The 22,485-nt window shown below is 38.7% G+C and overlaps 1 protein-coding gene across 2 annotated transcripts in view; it reads left to right on the top strand.

Moving 5' to 3' along the window:
* LOC137304090 (vinculin) overlaps positions 1-22,485 on the top strand; it is a 95,365-nt gene that overhangs the window by 62,138 nt on the left and 10,742 nt on the right. The window contains exons 10-19 of one of the 2 annotated variants that reach the window (XM_067972559.1): positions 158-333; positions 723-913; positions 1,873-2,072; positions 3,822-3,950; positions 5,362-5,511; positions 6,052-6,160; positions 7,711-8,013; positions 9,164-9,288; positions 10,565-10,750; positions 19,362-19,583. In XM_067972559.1, coding sequence (XP_067828660.1) covers positions 158-333; positions 723-913; positions 1,873-2,072; positions 3,822-3,950; positions 5,362-5,511; positions 6,052-6,160; positions 7,711-8,013; positions 9,164-9,288; positions 10,565-10,750; positions 19,362-19,583 — 1,791 coding nt within the window. The remainder of the gene's footprint in view (positions 1-157; positions 334-722; positions 914-1,872; positions 2,073-3,821; positions 3,951-5,361; positions 5,512-6,051; positions 6,161-7,710; positions 8,014-9,163; positions 9,289-10,564; positions 10,751-19,361; positions 19,584-22,485) is intronic. The other variant, XM_067972560.1, reaches the window with a different exon arrangement.

Genomic DNA, 22,485 nt, shown 5'->3' on the forward strand with positions numbered 1-22,485 from the left:
AAACTTCAGAAAATAATTGTATGTACAAATAGTGTTGGAATAGCATGCTGTATGTTGGGATGTAGCAAAGGAGGATGGTACTGTATTGAAATGTATAACTTTTGTCCTAAGTTTTGCTTTTACTTTACAAGTACTTAGCATTGCTTTGACTTTTTAGAGCTGGCTGGCAGATCCACATGGAGGTCCTGAAGGAGAAGAGCATATCCGTGGTATTTTAACAGAAGCGAAGAGAATTGCAGATCTTTGTGAGGACCCCAAAGAACGAGATGATATACTGCGCTCGATTAATGAAATAGGAGCACTGACAGCCAAGCTGTCTGACTTGAGAAGGCAGTATGTATTCAAAAAGTAGATAACCGTAGGACAGACTGAGTTTCTTTACTCTGACCTATCAAATCTTACCCATTTAGCATGAAACTCTCACTTTGGTTTATAAATGTTATTATTTTGATTGAACTCAGTCTTACAAGTCAACACACCTCCATAAAGAGACTAAAGTATTTGCAGTCTGTCTTATCCTTTAATCATTCATCTCACTCCTAACATTTCCCCAATGTTGACAGCCCTGCATGAATTTAGCCATTATTGCACTACTGTTTAATATTTTATAGAAATCAGTACTCACATTTGACAGCAGTTTTTGTAAAAATCATGAGCTTTAATTACTCGAATGCTATGTGATTCATGTTTTAAGTTGCAACCCTGCTTTCTGTGCTTTTCAGAGGTAAAGGTGACACCCCAGAAGCTCGTGCTTTGGCGAAGCAAATCGCTACCACGTTGCAGAATTTACAGACTAAAACAAACCGAGCAGTGGCCAATAGCAGGCCAGTAAAGGCAGCAGTTAATTTGGAAGGCAAAATAGAGCAAGCCCACCGCTGGATTGATAATCCTACAGTTGATGACCGTGGTGTGGGTGAGTACATGTGAAATCCATTGAAACGCAGAATGGGTTAATTCATTCTTTCGAAAGACCAGTAACTCACTTGTAGGTACAAGAACTTGCCTAAATTATCTTATGCTACATAGAGTATCTAACAGTGCACAAAATATTTATTTCTTGACCTAGTGCGTTCAACATAAGGTAAATGAGAGGTAAAAGCAATTTTAACTTGGTCATCTCCACCCTAGTCAGTCCTTAAATGCATGTGATTGAAGGAATTTACGTGGCAAGACTTCATGTTTGCTGTAATCAAATATGAAATTCCTGCCTGAAGTCAAATCTGCATCCCACTGGTGGCACTCCATCTTGAACTTCGAGCTCTGCAAAGAATTCTTGCACTGTAACACTTGGGTATTGGCTGGAAAATAACTAAACTTGGTTGGCGCAAATTTTAGATGTGGAGTGTACACGGCAGATATATAACAAATAACATTGCAATTCTATAGAAAGAAAATGAAAATGTGGGGGTGGTACTTTCAGCATAAGTTTTTTTTTCTTCATCCAACACGCAGGTGTTGTGGAAAAGCAGTTTTTTAAAAAAAAACCCTCCTACCTTTTTTAGTGTTTTCTTTAGAGACTTGTCATTTTGACTCGTCTTCGTCTCTTGGATTGTTTCTTTTTTAGTCAAATATTTTCTCCCTTCCCATCTTCAGCTCATCGCACCATACACCTTCCTTAGCTGTGAGGAGGAACAGATCTTTTCAAAGCCTTTGCCAATGGTGCTCATTTCTAGCTGCTGGAAGATGAGCAAGAACAGTCTGGAATGACCTTCCCTTTTCCAACTTTGCAATCAAGTGCCTGGCTTCCACTCAACTTCTCAGTAATTTGATTGGATATCAAAAGCTTTGAAACTAGTGATGTGCCACCATTTGGCCCTGTTAGATTGCTTTTTAGAACTTGATGCTTGATTTAATTTAGGGATTTTTTTTTAGGCCAGGCAGCTATCCGTGGACTTGTTGCTGAGGGCCGTCGACTGGCAAATGCAATGATGGGACCTTATCGTCAAGAACTGTCTGGAAAGTGTGACAGAGTGGAACAGCTAGCTGGACAACTTGCAGAGCTGGCAGCTCGGGGTGAAGGGGACAGTCCTCAGGCCAGAGCAATTGCTGCACAACTGCAGGATGCACTAAAAGTAGGAGCATTTGTAATGTGACTTAGCCATTCTGATTTACTGAGTCTTGTTCTGTAGGCGCATTAAAGCAGTTGATCTTATTTACCATGCACTTCACAATTCTATGATTTTGGGCAGTTTTAACTCTAAAGCAACTTCAGTGTTTTAAACATCCAATGTTTGACCATGATCTTTTAGGTTTGTGTGAGTGAAGCCCTTATTGAAAGTATTTTGACTTGTTTAATGGATGAACAAATGCTTTTATGGGGAGCATCCACCTGTAGCATTTAAATTTAAAAAAAATTTAGCTTCAGCTTTCTGGTGTAGAAAATAACAGGCTGAAAACTGTCCTTTCTGTATGCTGATCAACTAAGCACCATAAGTGTGATTGTCGATGGATTTGCTTTTTACTAGATGAATATTTTTAAAAATTCAAGTATGTAAGGTGGAATGGATTTTCCATCCAAATTATCATTTCATTTTTAAAAATGAATAAATTATTCTGAGAATTGAAGAAACCTTTTTGAATTCAAGCCTTACATTTGATGGTAATTGTTCCTATTAACCTATTGGTGTTAACTGAATTTTTTTCACTAGGTGGAGTACTATCTGTCGTAACCAACCATGCTTTATTTATTGAAATAAATTCTCTTGCATTACATTCTTGGGCCAGCAGTTTAATTTTTAATTACACACCAAGAGTGTGTAGTTTTGCAGTGAATACATTTGGAGTAAAGCTTAAACTCGATAGAGGCTGGCCATTTTAATACATTGTACGGGGAAACCAATTATGACTGTTGATTGCTTAAGATATGAAAGTTGCTATTCTTATATAAAAAAAATTATAATTGGTTAAATGGCAGTAGGGAATGAATTCCCACGCTGAGGAAAAGCTCATTACAAATTTAACACCATCTATATCATGCATCCGTGTGCTCCTCCTCCCCATCATCTTCCTCCTTTTTTGGGTATGATCTGGCTTCCACTTGACACCTCAACAGTAGCACTGCTCTGATGGCCAATTCACCATGAGGGAATTGCAGGCATGAACATGCATCTATAATTCAATAGAGCAGAGCAATGGAATTTTCAAGTACTGTACTAGCCCGTAGATTTTGCTTTTATTTGTTCTAATGTGTCAGAAAATGTCTACTCAATTTATACACTGTTTGCAGGCATCCAGTTTCAAATGAGAAGCTTACGATGTATGTCGCTACGATATGAATCTGAATGCTATCGCTTTACCACTGTGTGATGGTGCAGACTGTGAACGCCACAAGGCCATCTACTCTTCACCCACACTGTCATTGCTTTGAGGACCAACTTTTCTAATGCTCTGCACAAATTTCAGCTTATCCAGCACTTCAAAGTCTGCATTCTCTTCTGCAGAGTCCCACACAGCCATCATCCCAGCTCTCATCCACACTGGCTCCTTGTGCCTCAGTGAATCAACTTCAAGATCTTAATTTTTTTAAGTCCCTTGAAGGCAATATCCCATTTACTTGGTCAGTCTTCTCCAGCAATACATCCTAACCTGCACACTTTTTTTCCAAAACACTGATGTCACTATATTTTTGTCTGTCTCTACCCTGAAAAGCTATCTTTACAATTCCCTCCCATCAAATTTCTTTACCTTTTATGCTCTGTATCCACCTATTCCCATTGCAAAGTACCATAAGATGTTAATTTACAAGGCACATTATATAAGTTGGACTCCTGTAATTTCTTTAAGGCAAAATACTTATATTTTGTTACCGTTATTCTCATTAGGACCTAAAAGGCAAAATGCAAGAAGTCATGACTCAGGAGGTATCTGATGTTTTCAGCGATACTACCACTCCAATTAAGTTGCTTGCTGTAGCAGCCACGTCTCCTCGGGATGCAGCAAATAGAGAGGAGGTAAGTGAGAGTATGGAGATTTTAACTCAAACACTTATGTGTTTGCTTAGAAAATATGTTTAACGTAACGAAGTAAACTAGATTTCAGAAGTTTTCTGTCACAAGACAAAAGATTGATGAAATAACAAATGAGCTCTGAGTGCTGAATTCTCTTTGCACTTCCCAGAAAAGTGAAATATTTTCCAAGACTGGATGCTAATATTTTTTTGGGGAAGCAATCTGGTTGTTAACTTTAGAAGTTATAGTTAATGCTTTACATCACGGTATTTTAAAGGGCCCATTGAATACATAAGGTAAACCCAGGTTATTAATTCAAAGTAAGACCGCAGGATGTAAATTTAGTGAAAAGCAAATTGAAAACTAATGTCAAGAAGAACTTGAGTAAAAGTTTTGAATAGTGTTGATTATGTTGTGCAAAAATATTGAAGTTAGGTCAAATGTTGGGTTGTGATAATCAAGGGATGCGCTTTAATGCACCAAATGGCCATGTCTTGTTCCTTTATTTTACTTGGGTTTTTATGTAAGTTCTCAATGCTTTTAGTGCATTAAAAAGGTATATTCCATCCAAAATAATTTATAGCCAATCGTCTGTTCAAATATCTATCATAGTATTTATAGCTGGTGGATTTCACACGTTTGTAGGAAGTGCACAATCACCACCGCAACATCCTGTATTTATTAAATGAGATATGAGGGAACCGAAGCAGCATAGTCTGTGCCTAATGCTTTCCTAGTCTTAGAATGATCAACATACGTTAGAAAAAGTTCAATTTTTGTATAAATCTTAAAAGCTATGTTGTAATGAGAATTATTGTTTTTGTGATACTTCAGTAAATTAACTTCTAAATGGTGTCAAGATTGAGAACTGTACCTGTAATTTAATACTACCAATAATATCAAAACAAATTATTTGACTACGCAAACAAGGGCTGTTGCAGTGGAAAATCATTTTGTTTGCCGATAACCAACTGATGGGATGCATTGGAGCACCAGTGTGTGGCATTGTGGAGTGGTGGGATATGGGGTTGCACTCTTTATCTGATACACGTTGAGTACTCCTGATTTGTCATGTTGCTATTGGAAAGTACTCAGCAGAGTTGAGGTGATTCCTTCATGGAGAGGATTGTCATCTTGACTGTCTGTTTCACAACCCATTTATGGTTGTTTCACATTGGTGGAGACTTGGGTGTAGGTTAATTTCCTACTCTCTTGGATGCAGTTGATGCATTACAGACAAGAAATTCAGGAAATAAAATAGAGGCTGTTTTGCCCTCAAGTATTATATTAAATCTGGTAAATTATGATCAACACAAACAAAGTTTTACATCATGATTGATGAGGAAAATGATATTTGTTTGTAGCTACTTTGCAATCAATGTATGAAAATAGTAAAATGTTGCTGTTTATGCAGGTGTTTGAGGAGCGGGCAATTCATTTTGAGAACCATGCTGCCAAACTCGGTGCTACAGCAGAGAAAGCTGCTGCAGTTGGAGCTGCGAACAAAAGCACAGTAGAAGGTATACAGACAGCTGTGAAATCAGCTCGAGAATTAACACCACAGGTTGGTCTTCAGTTAAACACCCAATCAGCACTTTAAAAAAAAAATTAACTCTCTTTTTTAAATATCTTTTCCTATAACTTTCCCGCGCGTGCCGCCCCCCCCCCATGATTTTGTTCCATTTTCACCACCTGACCCCGTTCTTCATTTTAACTGCGATATATTTAAAGAGTGCTGCTGATTCTTGATTCTGATGCAGATGTGGTTTAGTAACTGCTGATTGAGCACTTTGTCAGTGTCATAAAGTGCCCATTCTTTTCAAGGTGGAATACCCCATCTAGTGGACTAACTGGAAAATGGATCAAGGTGTTTGAATCTGCTGCATGTGACATTAATTTAGAATCATAATTTTTTTCCCCACTTTAAACATTTTTTTATTTTCTTCCCACAACTGTCAGCCACATGGTTATAAACCCATTAATTTAGCTCTGGAAGGATAAAAGGGGCTGTCAGCTTCTTCTGACTTTGCAGAAATATTCAACCTGCACCTAATTTAAAACTTACCAAATGTCCAGTTTCACTGTTATTGAATTACTTGAATAGGTGGTTTCAGCTGCTCGCATCTTGTTGAGAAATCCTGGTAACCAGGCTGCCAATGAACATTTTGAAACCATGAAGAACCAGTGGATTGATAATGTCGAAAAAATGACTGGTGAGCAAAGGCATTTGACAAGTTTCCAATTTTACTGTTCGTGTTTGAAAGTGCAAAATCCACTAAGTAACTTTTTTTTCCTGCTTCCTTGTGTCACTGGCTATCCAAGTGGTAGCTCCATCAAACAACCTTACTTTGAACTTGAAACCTTCAGTAGCTCAGCAGTATGTTGGCAAAAAATCAGCGGCAATAATCTTGAGTCTAATTAAATACTGTTGTGCTTTGAAAGATTCTTTAATAGTGAAATGCTTTTTTTAAAAAAAAAGTTAAACCAGCATATCAGATTTAAGAGTAAGTTCATTGATCCTGCGTTCCCAACAGGGAGCTGTGCTTAGATAATAGCTTGGAGAATCTGTGCTGCCGCATTTGTAACCCAATCTCCGACCCATGCTTCCTTTGAGCTTGGGTCCCCCCAAGGGATTGATGAACTTACCCAATAGTCTTCACCCTAATAGAAATTGCTTCAAATACTTTTTGCTTATATGTTCTGCAGAGAAAATTAATGTTGCATAAATCACCCTTCTTTCCATTATTTGAGCTTTTTTCCCATCTTTTTAAATAAGTCCAGTTTTTCCACCCCTCCCTGTTCCATACACATTCCACACTGGCAGGCAACTTGCTCCCAAATTGCTGCTAATATTGGTACAACTGATGCAAAGCTAATAACAATGGCCTGGGGTGATGTGTCGTACAGTTTTTGTTGGGAAAATTTCTTAACTTTGCTTTGCACCTCCATTACAGCATGCTTGCTGTGTGGCGACTTGTGGCTGTGAACCCACACATTACCATCCCATGGCACAGTATGTTGGATCATTGACATGCTGTGCAGCCACTGTTTGCTAATTTTGCTGCAAAAATGCTTCTGTAATGCTGTGAAATGGTGATAGGAACTTCTGTATGATGCTATTGTGGATCACTGTTGTCATTAGACACTCTGCCATCTCTCTAAATTAAAAGAATTGTGTCTAGTTTGAGCATTTAAAATGAACAAGTTTAACCTATGGCAACTTGTTAAGCACTGCCAACTCAGATTTATAAGTAGGTTCCCAGCATGCTTTGTAAATGTCAATCCCTCTATTTCCTCCCCCCTTCATTTTACTCCTATAGGAGTTGCCGATCCATGTACCTAGTGACTCTGCTATTGCTTCTGTTCAAGTGCAACCAGGAACTGTGCACAAGCAGCCCAGTGATGACTCTGCTTTCAATTTTCTCTTTTCCAAGCAGCACTTCTCATGTCAGGAAATCAAACCTGGATCCCTCTACTGCAGGGATAGAATGCCTGTTTTTCACCATAACTAAGAAATTGTACAAATGTTTAAATGTACTATTTATGATAATACTGAATTGTTAGGGAGATATGGCTGCATTCTCCCATTTTCATTGATGGCATAATGTATAATGCCCCCATGTCACCCCAAATTTTGAGCTATACCAAACTGGAGACTTCTGTTTGGATGAGATGAGTTTGGGTAACAGCTTGAAATTCAGAATTATATTTGTTCAATTTCATGCAGATGATAGTGGGTAATAATGTGTTGTACATTATATAGGTTTGGTGGATGAAGCTATTGATACCAGGTCCCTATTGGATGCCTCTGAGGAAGCCATCAAGAAAGATATAGACAAGTGCAAAGTAGCCATGGCCAATGTACAACCTCAAATGCTGGTTGCTGGAGCAACAAGCATTGCTCGTCGTGCAAACAGAATTCTTTTGGTTGCCAAGAGGGAAGTTGAGAACTCAGAAGACCCGAAATTCAGTGAGTCAGTGAAGGCAGCATCTGATGAACTAAGCAAAACCATCTCGCCTATGGTAATAGACGCTAAAGCTGTAGCTGGGAACATTTCAGATCCTGGTAAGACATTGAAGTTTGATCATTCATTTTGCACTTTCACTAGATTGTTGAAAGTGCCTGTTTTGTATTGAGGATTGAGTGCTTGTAATACAACAGGTAAAATCAAGAGCAATGCAAACAGTTTGTTGTCCTCTGACATAGATAAGATTATTCACTCCAGGTCAAGGGTACAAGAAAAAGACCAACTGTTGCACTCTAGCAATGGCGCGAAAGATTTGATGTTGAGGTACATAAGATGATTTCTTTCGCCTTCTGACACTGATTCCCACTAATTTCCCCCTCCCCATAACAAGTTGACATGATTTTGTTTTGGGTACTTTTTTGCATCACAATTTAAGATTTAATGATGTGGGTGACACAGCCATTTATTATAGTTTCTGTGCAGTTTCTGAAATTTCATTTATCGAAGTGATGTTTTGGGGAGGAGCAGTTATAAGTGCTGGCCATTTTATTCCCAAGACTGGTCTCTGCACTTATCACTCTTCAGCACCAGCTTGTTAAGGAGTAACTTATGCACATAGTGACAATGAACTGTTGCAGCTGACTTCAGTTCAACATAAAACCGAACAGCACATATTAAGGATCCATAGTGAAACCATTTTGCTCCAATGCTGCAGTTATCGTGTAAATGCAGCCCGAGTTGGGTTCTGATCTGATATCAGAGTGAAGTAGAGTCAAACACCCTGGAGGGGGAAATCTTGCTACGCTTCGCATTTAGGATCTTAACACTTGATTTACATTGTACAAGTTTAGTGTCTGCATGTAGCTACATCTGCTTTCCACTGACAGTAAACTTGTAGTGTAAATGCGTTCAATTTGCAAAGGATGAGCTATTTTTTTAAAAAGCATTGAGACTGATAAATTTTCTAACTTGTTACGGCCTGGAAGTTAAGTAGAAGTGACTAAACTGAACAATCAGGTGTGATATGTAAAAATTGAATTTCATTTCCTCAGAGCAGTTTTGTACATCAACAAAAATGTAACATGTTTTCCTTAATTGATGGGGATGAGCTTTTGCGATGCTTTGTTCAAGTGTCAATTAAATCAAGGAACCTTATGTAAGGCTTGTGTATTGTTCAAAAATACAAGTGTTTATTTCAAGCATTGTGCCAGTTTACTTTGTTCAATAATCTGTGATCTTTACCTGTAGGTTTGCAGAAGAGCTTCTTGGATTCAGGATATCGAATTTTAGGTGCTGTGGCCAAGGTTCGAGAAGCTTTCCAGCCTCAGGAGCCAGACTTTCCACCTCCACCACCTGATCTAGATCAGCTCCATGTATGTCCACCATTGATATTTAACATTACTGAAGAGGATTGATGTTTTGTTTCAGCTCATCAAAGAAATCATGTTACTACCAATGGTTTGCAAAGAAAGCTTTATTGTTCGGACCTCATACTAGGAAAATAATATCCATAATTTAACTGTCAGCAGAATTGATAATTTAAAAAGTCATAAATATAAATGCTTGCAGTAGGGAAGACTTGCCTTGTTTTATATGAGCTTGCTAATTGAGATACAAATTTTGTACTTAATCAGCACATTATGTGGTTAGGATAAAACAGGCAAAATTAGTTTTCTACAAAAAAAAATTGTATTTGTTGCAGGGAAAAAAGTAGTTGAGAAACTTGGACAGGTTTACTTGTTGGCACGGATCCGATGGGCCGAATGGCCTCCTTCCATGCTGTAATTGTATTTGTTATAATTGAAAGAGGCCTTTTGAATCCTATGAAAGTTAAAACCCCATTTATGCTACCAATTGTCTGAAACTGGTCACAGACCATACTGATGGTGTGTTTATAATGCAACTTGTATCAAACCACAGATATTGCAACAGTTTAAAAGTGGAATGAAACGTCGCTTTCTTTCAGAAGGCTATCTACCGGGTCTGAATGTGCTGTCAGTGAAATTTATCCTGTTGGCCTTTGATCCTGAGTCGTCTTGAATGGCAATCATATAATTTTGCTTCATGATGCAATCTGAACTGTTCTAGACCTGCACATTCATTCTTCACTGTTAAATCACCTATACTAAAGAAAATGGTGTCACAACGTGTATAATGCTCAGCATTTTAATGGATGGTGCCAGTCTGGCATGAGAAACATTGCACCTAAACCAGTGTGCTTTTTGTTTAATGCTTTTAATTGATTAGGTTGCGTCTTCCACCACTCCCTAGTACTTTATTCTAGTGATGTGTAGCTCTAGCCAAGTTTGAAAGATAGCTGAACATCTGACTGAGATAAAATGGTTAATCAGTTGAGGAATTTCAATGGAGTGTTTTGATTTGCATTGCATTGGAGTAAAACCTCTTGGGAGTTTTGCTTATTTACCACTGAAGTGTGATCAATTAAAAATACAAAGGCAGATTATAATGTGAAATTCCAGCATAAGATGTATAAATTAGCTTGTAAAAATAACTTTCTCAAGTGTTCCTTTTCCTATGCTTAATGTAATTTAAAAAGAAGTGAGCTTTGTGTGGCATAGCTGTTTTATTTACAAAATTTGTCTTTAAATTGAGCTTTCAAATATGACAAGTTCAATGCATTGTTTGCAGCTGAATGATGAACCTGCTCCTCCCAAACCACCACTTCCTGAGGGTCAGGTTCCTCCACCCAGGCCGCCTCCTCCTGAGGAAAAAGATGAGGAATTCCCTGAAATGAAAGCAGGAGAAGTGGTGAATCAGCCTATGATGGAGTCTGCTAGGCAGTTGCACGATGAAGCCAGGAAGTGGTCTAGCAAGGTAAGAGCTTGACTGGTCAAAGGCACAAACAAAGCTTGTTTCATGGTTTGGGAGCTCAGATGTCAGTATATATTTTTTGTATGCATATTCTAATTTCTCACTTTAATTTTCTGTCATTGTTAATATCTATCTGAAACTAAAGTCATTTCAACCAGTGACATTACTTGAATTAACTTTTTCCCTAACAGTCTCTCTTGATCCAAAACATGTGCTGATTTTATTTTTATCCTTCTAGAATTGTTTTATGGTATGATAAGAGTGTTATTACAAGACGGTTGCTTGACAATTTAAATCGTTCATAGAAAACTTCAGAAATGTGGTCACTGAACAAAGAAATTACAGCTCATAAGTTTTGTATTATCATTTAAGCTTATTAACTAAACCAACTGTAACATTAGTTGTTTCGGTATGAAATGGGTTTTAAAAAAAAGTTTTTCATTGAAGACAATGAAACTTGCATTTTGAGTGATCCATTAACGCAATGCATGAGTTCCCAATAAGGCCAAAGTGCACATCCACAGTTACCAGTTTCCCTAAGCTCCCTGCAGTTATTTGGAAGGCATTCGATGAGCAAGTGAGGTTTTTTATCTGATTGAGAGCATGACAATAAAAGAAGAGGCAATTTGTTTGGTTCATCCTGCTTGAATCATTCCTCTTGTAAACTGGAGTGACACTGATGGGGTATCATGGAGAAATTTAATCTCCAGCTTGTTCTGCCAGCCAAGCTGATGAATGTGTTTTGGCCTTAGTAAGTAGCTGTCAATAGGAGAAAATTAAATGGAAAAGTGTATTTTCAAAATAAGGGCTCTTTTCAAATATTAGAAAAACTTATTTAAAAGCCAGTCCATTAAAAATAGAGAAATTTAACTTAAATGCAGTCAAATACATGTTGACTTTTGAGTATAGTAGCACAACTGAATTGTAATGGAGTTGAAAATGTTCATACTGTAAGTTAACGCTGAAGTCAATTTTGTTGCCATTGTGACATGCCAGTGTATTCATTCTGTCTTTTAATAAGTGTATAAACAAGCTACTTAAAATGTATTGGAGAATTAGTTGCAGAGTTCTTGCTTTTTTACGGTATTCCTCATTCCAGCATCTTCCTCACACTGACTGATTTGCCAGAAATTGGTCCACTCTATTGGGGACAGCATGAAGAACGATGCCCTTGTATGATGGTTTTAACATCTATGATGGCGTCAATGTGATTTCCTCCCTCCAAACTCCTGTATGGTATAAAGGGTGTGTCCTGTTCAAACATCATTTACCCCTCCCCCAAGCTGTAGAAATGGTTTCCTGCAATGCAGTTGCATCATCTTCATGACTTTGTCTTTTGTGATTCACTTCCTGTGGTTCTAATATTTTAGTGCTGGTATTGGCTGCCTTGGATATTTTCTCAAATTCTTGAAAATTTCTCCTTTTTGTTTTTTGTGTTGTTTCGGTTTTCAGAATGACTAGGATCAATCAGTGATATTCAACAAATTGGCCTCCCGGTCTGCAAGAATTATTTTGCTGCGTGGGATTTTTTTGGGCTACCACATTTACTAATGATCCTGACAAGTTTCTTGGATCCCTTTTCACATGGTATATATCTTTATGCCATACTTTTCAAGGGATTCTCTATCTGCATCAGGCAGAACTTACCTGAACAATTGGATGCATTCCTCTAAAAAGTTTACAGCGAAGAGAAAAGAGCCACTCAGATTTTGTCATCCCACTTTTACATCTCCTGTAGTGAGGCTGAACCATGCAGTCATTTCTCCAGTGTTTTATGCTAGACCTGTGTTGAAAGCTACATTCTGGAAGAGACTCGCATGGTACTGACTGGCATCAACTGTAAGCCAGCTTTAGCATGGCATGCCCATTTGGACCAATGAAATTTTCACTCACATGGTCTGTCACTTCACTACTGGTTTGTAGTTAATTTCAAGATGTGTGTGCTGTCTGATGCCAATTCCATGGTACTTCTAAGTCACAACTGGATCCTGATTTTGACACCCTGAACAAAGGATTCTTTTGCTCCAGACCATTTTCTATTCTTTCTGTGACTGGTATTGCCTGTGACTCTTACCTTTGTATTCTCCATCTGATGGTGGCAATAGTCTTTGGGGCTGCTGTTCATGAGACCCCTACAGCTGAATGTTAATCAGTAGTTTCTCAGCAGATTTGCATGGCCCAGCTAATGGAGGTAGACTGGACTCTCAGTATGAGAGGATAGGCTCAGAAACAGAACATTCTTTGAGGACACTGCAGAGAATCTCCTGATTTTATAGTGCTGGTGTTGGACACTTGTAGAACTGAGGAGGAAGAGGGCCGCAGATTCAACAAGACTGGACGTAGTACGCTATTTGTCACATTGGCAGGCTTGAACTTAATGGCATAATTGCCTTGGGCTAATTTTCAGGATCTGGTGTAGGGCTAATTAGTCTATCTCTGGATAGATGACACAATGGTCTGTGAAAAAAGGCAGAGCCCTGTACCACAAGGCAACCATCTCTGCTTAGCTTGATCGCTGATTCTATGTGCAGCCCACCTGCAAGAACGGTTGATCCATTTAAAGTCATTGTCTGAACTTGGGGTTGTTCTTCAGCAGACTTTTGTGTCACTGGGCAATCACTAATGCTAATGTTTTCACTTGAGGATTATTGATGTGTTGGCCTGGAAGCTGAATGTTTCATTGTTCTGGAAATGCATGGTTCTCTGTACATTTCCTTCCTTCCTTCCCCTTTATTCCAAGGATCATCCTAAAGATCTCTTGGAACTAAATAGTTGTTGAAAATCATGGTTCTCTAATTCCACAGCATTGATCAGTATCCCACTAATCTCTCAGCCCCACAGAAGAATCTTCCCACCCAGATTCAACCAGCTTCAACTTGATAAACTAGGTGTTGAGGGGAGTCAATTCCTTGAGGGGCTCTGCTGGATCATTTTTAAATGGCTTCTAGGATGTCATCCTCTAATTGTGGTTACATCATCAATTGGAAGAAATTTCTTCTGTGGCCTAATAAGAGCTATGATCTCCTGAGCAATGAGACTCTTCTGATCTCAGAGTACCTCAAACACTCCTTACCATCCATTTGAAACTCAGCTTGATTCATATTTCTTTGGTAGCAACTAAAAGCCTCTGGTTCTTCTGTGAAACACCCTTTCATTTTACAAGGGGAGTATGGAAATTGAAGACTCTCTTCATTTTGCCCTCGTGTCTCCGTGAGATTAAATCTGGTTCTTTATAATTTCATATATCTTCCCTTTTGAGCTATTGATTTGGGAACTCAAGAACTCAGAAAAATGCTTTGCTGGTATCTCTGTGAGTTGCAGCCTTAGCCCAATCTGATACCGTACAGTTGTCTTTAAATGTCAACCAATTTTTTTTTGCATAAAGTTCAACATGCCATAACAGATAATTCCATGCTGAATTGGGGCATTGTTTCCTTATGAGGATGCACATAGAGCTCCGGCATTCTGCAAGAACTGTACTAAATATATTTTTTTTGTAAGTCCTTGTAAATGTTTCTGTTGTAAGAACCAGGACTCCTCGTCGAATCAAACAAAGTTTTAATCATTGATTTCTTCTGTGCCGCAATTTCTTTCAGCATGCCGCATCTGTGCCACAGCAAGTTGCCGTCTACTCTAATTCCCATGTCCTTTTTATTTTCTTCCTTTTCAAATACTTGGCTAATTCTCTTTTTTTAAACGTTATCCCAATCTAGCTTAGTATTTGTGGGATATATTAATCACTTTTTAGATGCCAGCCTTAACTAACTGGTCACACTCTCATTTGTGAATTAGTAGGTCGGAGGTTCAAACCCCACTCCAGAGACATGAGAACATAATCTGGACTGACAGTCCAGTCTAGTACTGAAGAAGTGCTGCACTGTTGGAGGTGTTGCCTTTCGGATAAGACATTAAACCGAGGCTCTGTCTGTCCTTTCAAATGGACGTAAAAGATCCGATGGCACTATTCGGAAAAAGAGCTGGGGAATATCCAATGAACATTTAAGTGGTGTCCTGGCCAACATTTACCCCTCAACCAAAACCACTGGAAAACAGATTATCTAAAGTATTTAATTTTCTGTGAAGCACTTTGGGATGCCTTGAGGGTCATGTAAGGTGCTATGTAAATGCAAATCCTTCACTTCCTCCCTTCTTTCCCTTCACTCCCTTCCAATAACCTGAAGTGAGTCTCCAGTGATAGCATTTGCAAAGCTAGAGTAATCCATGGACCTTTATGAAACACTCAATCTAGGGTGCAAATTGTGTTAATTCGGCAGATCTGTCCTAGTGTTGTTGATCTGGATTCTTTTCCCTCCGTCTGGTTCAGCAAACACTGACTCGAACACACCTTCAGAATTAAACACATCTTTATTTTCCGCGGGGCTTCACTCCCGTGCACCCCAGTGACTCCTACCGGAGTCCGTCGAATCCAGCAGAGAAAGGCAAAGTTCCATTCAATGTGTTGCATTCTTATACATTTACAGCTGGAACATTGGCTCCTGATAATCTGCTGTTATGCTAATCATAAGCGGAGTCACGCCCCCGTTACATAGTTCAAAACACTTAAAGGTCAAGGTAATCATTAACCTGTTCCAGCTGCACAATGCCCTGTAAACAACTAGACAAAACAATCATCTCCAAACTACAGAATGTTCCAGTTGCACAATGTCTTATCAAGTCACCTGCACTGTTAGGACTTAACAGGATACTTTATAATGAATGCTATTGTTCGACCCTCAGCATGTTGCAATACAGTGGTCGTGAACTATTTAGCAAGGGGTAAGGTCAGCATTCTTTTAGGGTCCCTAAGCCTAAGGATTCTCCATGTCAGCTCCTGCACAAAGGACTTACTTCTTGACATTTTGACTGCAATACTTAGACAGCCTCTATCAGTGCAAATAGGAAACTGATAGTAAATACAAGGAAAGATTTAACTACTTTATAGGGTTGAAAGCATTTTCCACCCACTACTCTCATTCCACCGATTATCGTGCCTTTGCTAAGGATGTATTTGATATAGTCGCAGTGTTGTTTTCTTTGGATGGAGAAAGGGAAAGGGTTTTGTGAAAACGAATTGATATTTCTTGAGCTGGATAAGTCCTTTTTATGCTATATGGGAGTGGATTGGGAGGATTGTGTCGCTCTGTCCTGACACACTATCACAACAAAAATATCTGGTCATCTCTCTCTATATAGAGAGTATATGCATGTGTACTCCCTGAAAAATAGAATATTTCTGTTCTTTTCTAACTGATCTTTGTGTGAAAGGTGCCTTTATTCAAAGAAAGAATATGACCCTACAAGGTAGGTCATCTTTCCTTTTCTGTAATTGAGCTCCTGCAAAAAAAAATCTGAAGAATGATCTATGTATACAAATCCTTGGGGGCCTTTTCTGACCCAAACACTGAGACCATGAACTTTGAGTATTAATTTCAAGATGTACCATAATTTAATAACAATGGTGTTTGCAATGTAGTATGGGTTGTAAATAGCTTTGCAGAAAACTATCCAATAACCATTTCCTTATTGTATAAAAATTATGGTAAAAAGAGATGGATACGGTCAACAACTATCATCATTTATACATACAAATCATTTGATGGTTGAATCTACCCATTTAAACAATCAAAGTAGCGATGTAGTTGTAGAATAGCTGAAGGAGGTGCCATTAATCCAGATTTTTGGAGATGTGTTATCCTTAGGATTCAAAACAAATACAAAAGCAGGGGTGGGGATTATTACAATGAACAGTTTCTCTGCTGTGAAGCAGTGTAGTGAATGTGTTCTAATTTGATTATGATTGAATTCAATTTGTTTGGCTTCTGAAAATCTTGCTATCTCCTTGTTTTCTCCCTCCCTTCATTGGCCTATCACCAACAGAGCCCTGGAGTAACATGGAGCTGCTTTGACTCTTGTATCTGATTACAAAGTCAGCTTGTTTTTGAATTTTCATTGGCTGGTGTCATCTTGATGCCAGGGCAGCCCCAGCAAGACCTCTCCTTCCTTCTACAGGGAGAATAACTAATTGGTGGTTGGACCACTAAGGTTGAAGGTCTTGCTATGTGGACAGTAAATATCAGGAGCTCCTCATGAGCAATGTGGTAAACAGCACAGCTCACTATAAAAAGTGTGTGCGTTGCAACCGATCCCCTTTCCAAAACATTGGCAAAAACCCTACCCCATTGATTGATGCTTCCACCAGTTAGCTATACAGACGCACAGGATCTCTTTTTTTGCAACCCAATCATGCTAGGTACTAAGCCCTGGATATATGGGAATTTGGCTCTCCCATCCAGTCTCCAGGTAACATCTTCTGGCAGCTTGTCGTCCCAAATCTGAGTTTCCTCATGAGCTATAAAATAGATATCTGCCTTTTGAAGGACCTACACAGGGCAGCTTGCACTGTGCCAGTACCTTCATGTTCCAGATGTCCGAGTCAATTGCTGACTTACTTATCACCAACTGCTTAATCCAGGCTGTCATAAGGTGTTTTGGCAAAGAGGTATGCCTACTATGAGGCTCACTCCCCCTCAAGGGTACTGAGTGTTGGGTTAGTATAACCACAGCCTGCCCTCCCTCCCTGCAACCATTTCCTCCCTTTTTGTCACAAATTCACCTCACTGCTTGATCCTGAGATGAAGCTGTGAGGTTGGCTGGAGGAAGTCTTTGTGCTGCATGCCGAGGATTTCTCAACCATGAAAGTGAAATGTTTGGATACTTATTTGCTGCAAATTTAACTGCATTGAGAAAAGTGGTGTTTGTTTTTTAAAAAAAATACAGATTTGAGTTGGACAGATATAAGTTCTATTTCTCATGGAAGTCTATTTTTGCAAATCTAACCTTAGTTGGCTTAATAGAACTAATTATGAACCATTGCATAAATTGTTCTTTTCCTCCTTTCTGTTCTCCGCCCCCCCCCCCCACCGTGTTTTTTGTACTTAAAATAGAGAAGTAGGTTTTTAATTCCAAATGATTGATCAACTTTCTTATATGGATGGAACTTTTTTTGTATTTGAATAATAGATAATTAGCACCCTAATTAAATTTATTTGCTTGACTAATATAGCTGGGTTAATAGACCAAACGACGAGTTGGGTTGCCTATACTGAGGTACAGTTTCTGCGTTTAAACAGTGGTCAAATTCTCCCAAATTCTAAACTGTTAGATAAATATTGTCAGGGAAATTGTTTTTGGAAGATTGCTACTCTAGGGCCCCGATATTAGCTGGGAGATTGTGGGCGAAGAACACGGCAAGGCCGGGGACGCAGGGCCGACTCCCGTCCAACAGCCAGTCAGATTGACTGCCTGGCCAACGGGCGGGAAGCGAGAAGTAACGGCAGGAGGCCGCAGCCAGGGATCTGTGGGGACGGTCGCTGGCAGTCAGGAGGGAGACTGCAAGCTCTGGGCTGGGGGGGGGAGTAAGACTGAAAGATGCTATCACTGGGGCTGGGGTTCGCTGAAGGCTTCCTTATGAGGCCGTGGGGTGGGGGGAGAGTACTGCTGCTCCTCCTGGCCCACAAGAAATGCTAGAAGGAGCAGATCTTGTACTTGCCTTAGGCAGTCGGCTGCTGCCGGGAATCCCACAGCTCAGGTCGCCCCCGACGTGCAGTTAAGTTTAAGTTGCAGCACCGATGTCATTCAGCTGCGACTTTTGAATGTTAATTAGCCCCCCACCCCTCCGCCTTTTTACGGGAGCCTCGTCAATGGCCTGATGTTTAATTTTTAAAAAAATTAAACGGAAGGGATTGAGGTTGGGTTGCTCGAACCCGATATCTTCATTTCCCCTCGACCCCCTGCTGCCTGTTGGGTGGGTGCGTGTTAAAATTGAGGCCAAGTTATCACGGTGAAACCTGTTCAAAAGTCTCTCTTTTCTGATTCACTATTAGGTAATTTTAGAGTTAGTAAAACCTTTCTTCAACATATGAAAGCTTCTTTATCCTTAGCTTGCTAATTGGAATCTTTAATTTCATCCTTGTTTAATTAAAGCTTTACCCTCCCATATGTTAACTGGATTTCTTTTTTATTGTAATTCCTGCGTTTCTTGACCTTTTTTTTGAGTTTGTACTTATTCTAACCTGTATCTTTGTCTTTGCTGTCTATTCCCTTAACGATGTAACTTATGGTGATTCCTTACATGTCCCTCCCACTGTCCCATCATTCTATTGCTTCCCAGCATCTACAGCTTTCTATATACTTGTACAACACTGAGGATTGAATGCAATCACTGATCTTGCATCAGCTCATTGAAAAGTGGTATTACCTTTTTCATCTTTGTCCTGTTTAGTTATGTAAAAGGTCAAATATGAGTCAGTGAATGTGTAGGAAAGCGATGCAGCTTTTTGTTGTGTGAAAAAAGCCTTGCTCCTCTTTCCTTTTCCCTCGAACATGATTCATCTCCTTCCATTAGTTGGCAGTAAGTTTAAAAGTCACAAGCTAAAAATAGCCACCTGTTCTCCCTTCCTGATTTTCCTAGATGCATTTTGTGTTTTCCTTCCCTACAGAACAAGATGATACCCAATTACTAAAAGAATTCCGTTCATATCCTCTCTTTCCTCCTTCTATCTCTCCTACTAACTCTGTCTTTCCATCCTCCCCTCTGCACTCGCTACCACTAAAGCCTGATGTGACTGATGAAACAAGTGAAGCTATTGAGGCTGATGTAGATGTGTATGATGGTGATGATGATGACGATGATGATGTTGAGTTGACTCTTCCCTCTGACAATGAAGATGAGTACGAGCCTGAGCTACTTTTAATGCCTACAAATCAGCCAGTTAACCAGCCAATTCTGGCTGCTGCTCAGTCTTTGCATCGAGAAGCAAGAAAATGGTCTAGTAAGGTACTCCTCAGTTTTTCCCACTGGCAATTGGTTGGTGTGCATCCAGTCATTCGAAACATTGACCCATTTGCATCACTGTAGATTCTTGCTGGGTTTCATGAGCCTGAAGTGAAACGTTTGTCTGCATTATAGAAGAACTGAGATTGGCTTCACAAGTTCCTCATCAATGTCAGCAGTCAATTAAGAGTTGACTTTGATGCATTTGGAGGCATTTTGCTCTCTGGCAAACTGAGTGTACCAAGATCTCGATTGTTGACATTGAAAATAGCATAGTCTCCATCACCTGTGAAGCCATAGATGACAGTTTCTGAATGACTTCCAGATTGTAAATATATTATAACTTTTTATTCATGAAGTCATTTCATTTGTCTGTGCTGTTTCTCCCAGAAGGCTATTACTAAGATGGATATAAAAAGTGGAGGCTTGGTCTGGCAGTAACTATTAAAGGAAGACTGTCTGCAGAAAATATATTAAATTGTTTTAAAATATTAATTTGGGCTAGATTTGCCATAGGTTAAAAATCTAGCACAATGTATGTAGCCAAAGAGTATCAAATTTGTCTGAGAACCTACTTGGCTAAATGTAATTCCTTTGGCCTTAATCAAATCAAGTTCCATTTCATTCCATAGTCTGAAATACTTGGCTACTAGGGATGTTAATTTATATTTTTAAAAATTCATTTTGTAAGTCAAGCAATCATTAATCCAAGGTTATATCTTAATTGACCTTCACCACTACAATTGCAATTACATGATTGAATTTCAGTCATAATCATACTTAAGCAGTGGTGATTGCTTCTCTGGCCCCGTAGTTGTTGCCTTGCATTAAGAATTATTATAAAAGGAAGTTTACTTTTCTGCTTTACTACTGAAACCATCGAACCAGGATAACTGCACTTTTCCTCCATTATTACTTTACATAATAGTCTAAAGACATTGCGAAATTTGGCATTTTGTCAGGTACAATATCTTCTGGTAATGCCGGCAGAAAATGTGTAATATAATGAATTCAATATTCTGAAATTGATGGAACATTTCTGTTTTCAAAATCCTGATCAATGAAATCTACCGCACTACCCACAAATGAAGACAGTTTCTGGAATTAGAAAGGGGGACTTCAGCTGCAGTTACGGAAACTGGAGGTTGTGTTTTCATATTGGATTGCTTTCCTAATAATTTGCGCACCCAACAGGTTCAAGGGGAACAATGTTCTTCAAAGGGATATTTAATCTCCAATACCTCATCCTCCTCCTCCTCCTCCTCCTCTTCTGCCCCCCCCTCCCCAAATACTATGTCAGAATATTTCCACCATGATTGTCGAGATTCTCCAATGTCCAGAGAAAACAGCTTCATGGAAATCACCTTTGGTCACCCAGCTGGGATAAAACTACTTAGAACTAATTTGCATCCATTTTCAGCTGGGTGATGATTAGGATCTTCCTTGGTCTTGGATTAAGTTCTGATACCCTCCCAGTTCATTGGCAGCTTGCCAGAGACTGACTTAAAAGATATTTAGCAGAATGGTTGGGCCTTTAGCCATGACTCTTCATGTAGTGCATCTCTGTAGGGCTTCTTTGTTTTATATCCTTATGCCACCTTTCAGAGTATCATTACTTAAGTCTATGTAATAATTTCAGTACTTCAAAGGGAAAAAAATAATAAAATCCACTAATTTCAGTACAGAAAAACTACTGTAGGTTTATTTAAGAATTTTTGAAAATTGACTTCTAAGAGTAATATAATGCAAGTTTTAAATTTAAGCGCCTTCGGACATTTTACGATGTTGAAGGTGCTATATAAATGCAAGTTGTTGTAAATTTAGTTACAAACTTTTTGATTTTTTTCAATGGATTATGTAACACAAACTTGAATCTTCTGCAACTGTGCAGCATTTTTTATTCTAAAATGTTACACTTAAAATATACAATAACAGACATTCTTCCTTTCTAGATTGCAGCCTTACTAACAAGAAAATTGTTTGTGCCATTGAATGAAGTTTTGTTTCTTCCTAGATTAGACTGGACTAATGGCACTTACCTGATTGTATTGGAGCTAAATGCTTTGATTAACTCTTTTGTAGACGCAATAGCATACATTGTTGCTTTTACTAACATTTCATCTGTGCATTGCAGTTTTTGGGTATGCACAATTTAAATGCCTGATCTTTTCAATCACAGTTACATTTTAAAGCAAATAGTTTGCAGTGTGGTAATTTATATTGTTAAATTTCTAAAAAACTTTTGAGTATCTCTGTTTAGTTTTTAGTGATAAGTTGTTGACCTGTTAAGACATTTAAATCAATAAACTTGGGAATTGAAGGATTCAGGGTTTTTCTTTGAAATCTGAATTGATCATTATATTTCCCTGAGTAAATTTTCAAAAAGGCTGTTGCAGTGCAGCTGTCAATCCAGTCCTTCAATGCCAGTAGTATTTACTTTAAATAGAAGACTCTCAAACCTCATTTAGTTCCAGTGACTTTGTTTTGTTTGTTTGTTTGTTTCTATTCCTTCTGGAATATATGAATTTACTAGAGTTTTTTTTCAACATTTATTTCAGTGAGTTTGCAATCATTGATTTTCTTGAATTGCCTCACTTTTTTTCCCAATGCTCTGCCCTTGACAATACTGCTTTTGGTAGAAATCTTATTTTCTGATCAATTAGTTTGATTAGATGGAACAGTTAACTGGGGTACTCTGCAAAATTCTTTTTGCAATGAATTTCTTTTTGAAAATGAAATTGAGAACAGGTAAAGTTTATTTACTAACAGTGCCTGTGCAGCAAATACTCATCTGACCCCAGTGCATAACCAATGATCATAATTTGGATGAACATTTTTTTTATCTTGTATGTTCAAGTAGCAGATTAGGATTTTTTTTGTAAAGCATAGGGTAGTTAGGACAGGG

The sequence above is a fragment of the Heptranchias perlo genome, chromosome 36, assembly GCF_035084215.1.
Source record: "Heptranchias perlo isolate sHepPer1 chromosome 36, sHepPer1.hap1, whole genome shotgun sequence".
Lineage (NCBI taxonomy): Eukaryota > Metazoa > Chordata > Chondrichthyes > Hexanchiformes > Hexanchidae > Heptranchias > Heptranchias perlo.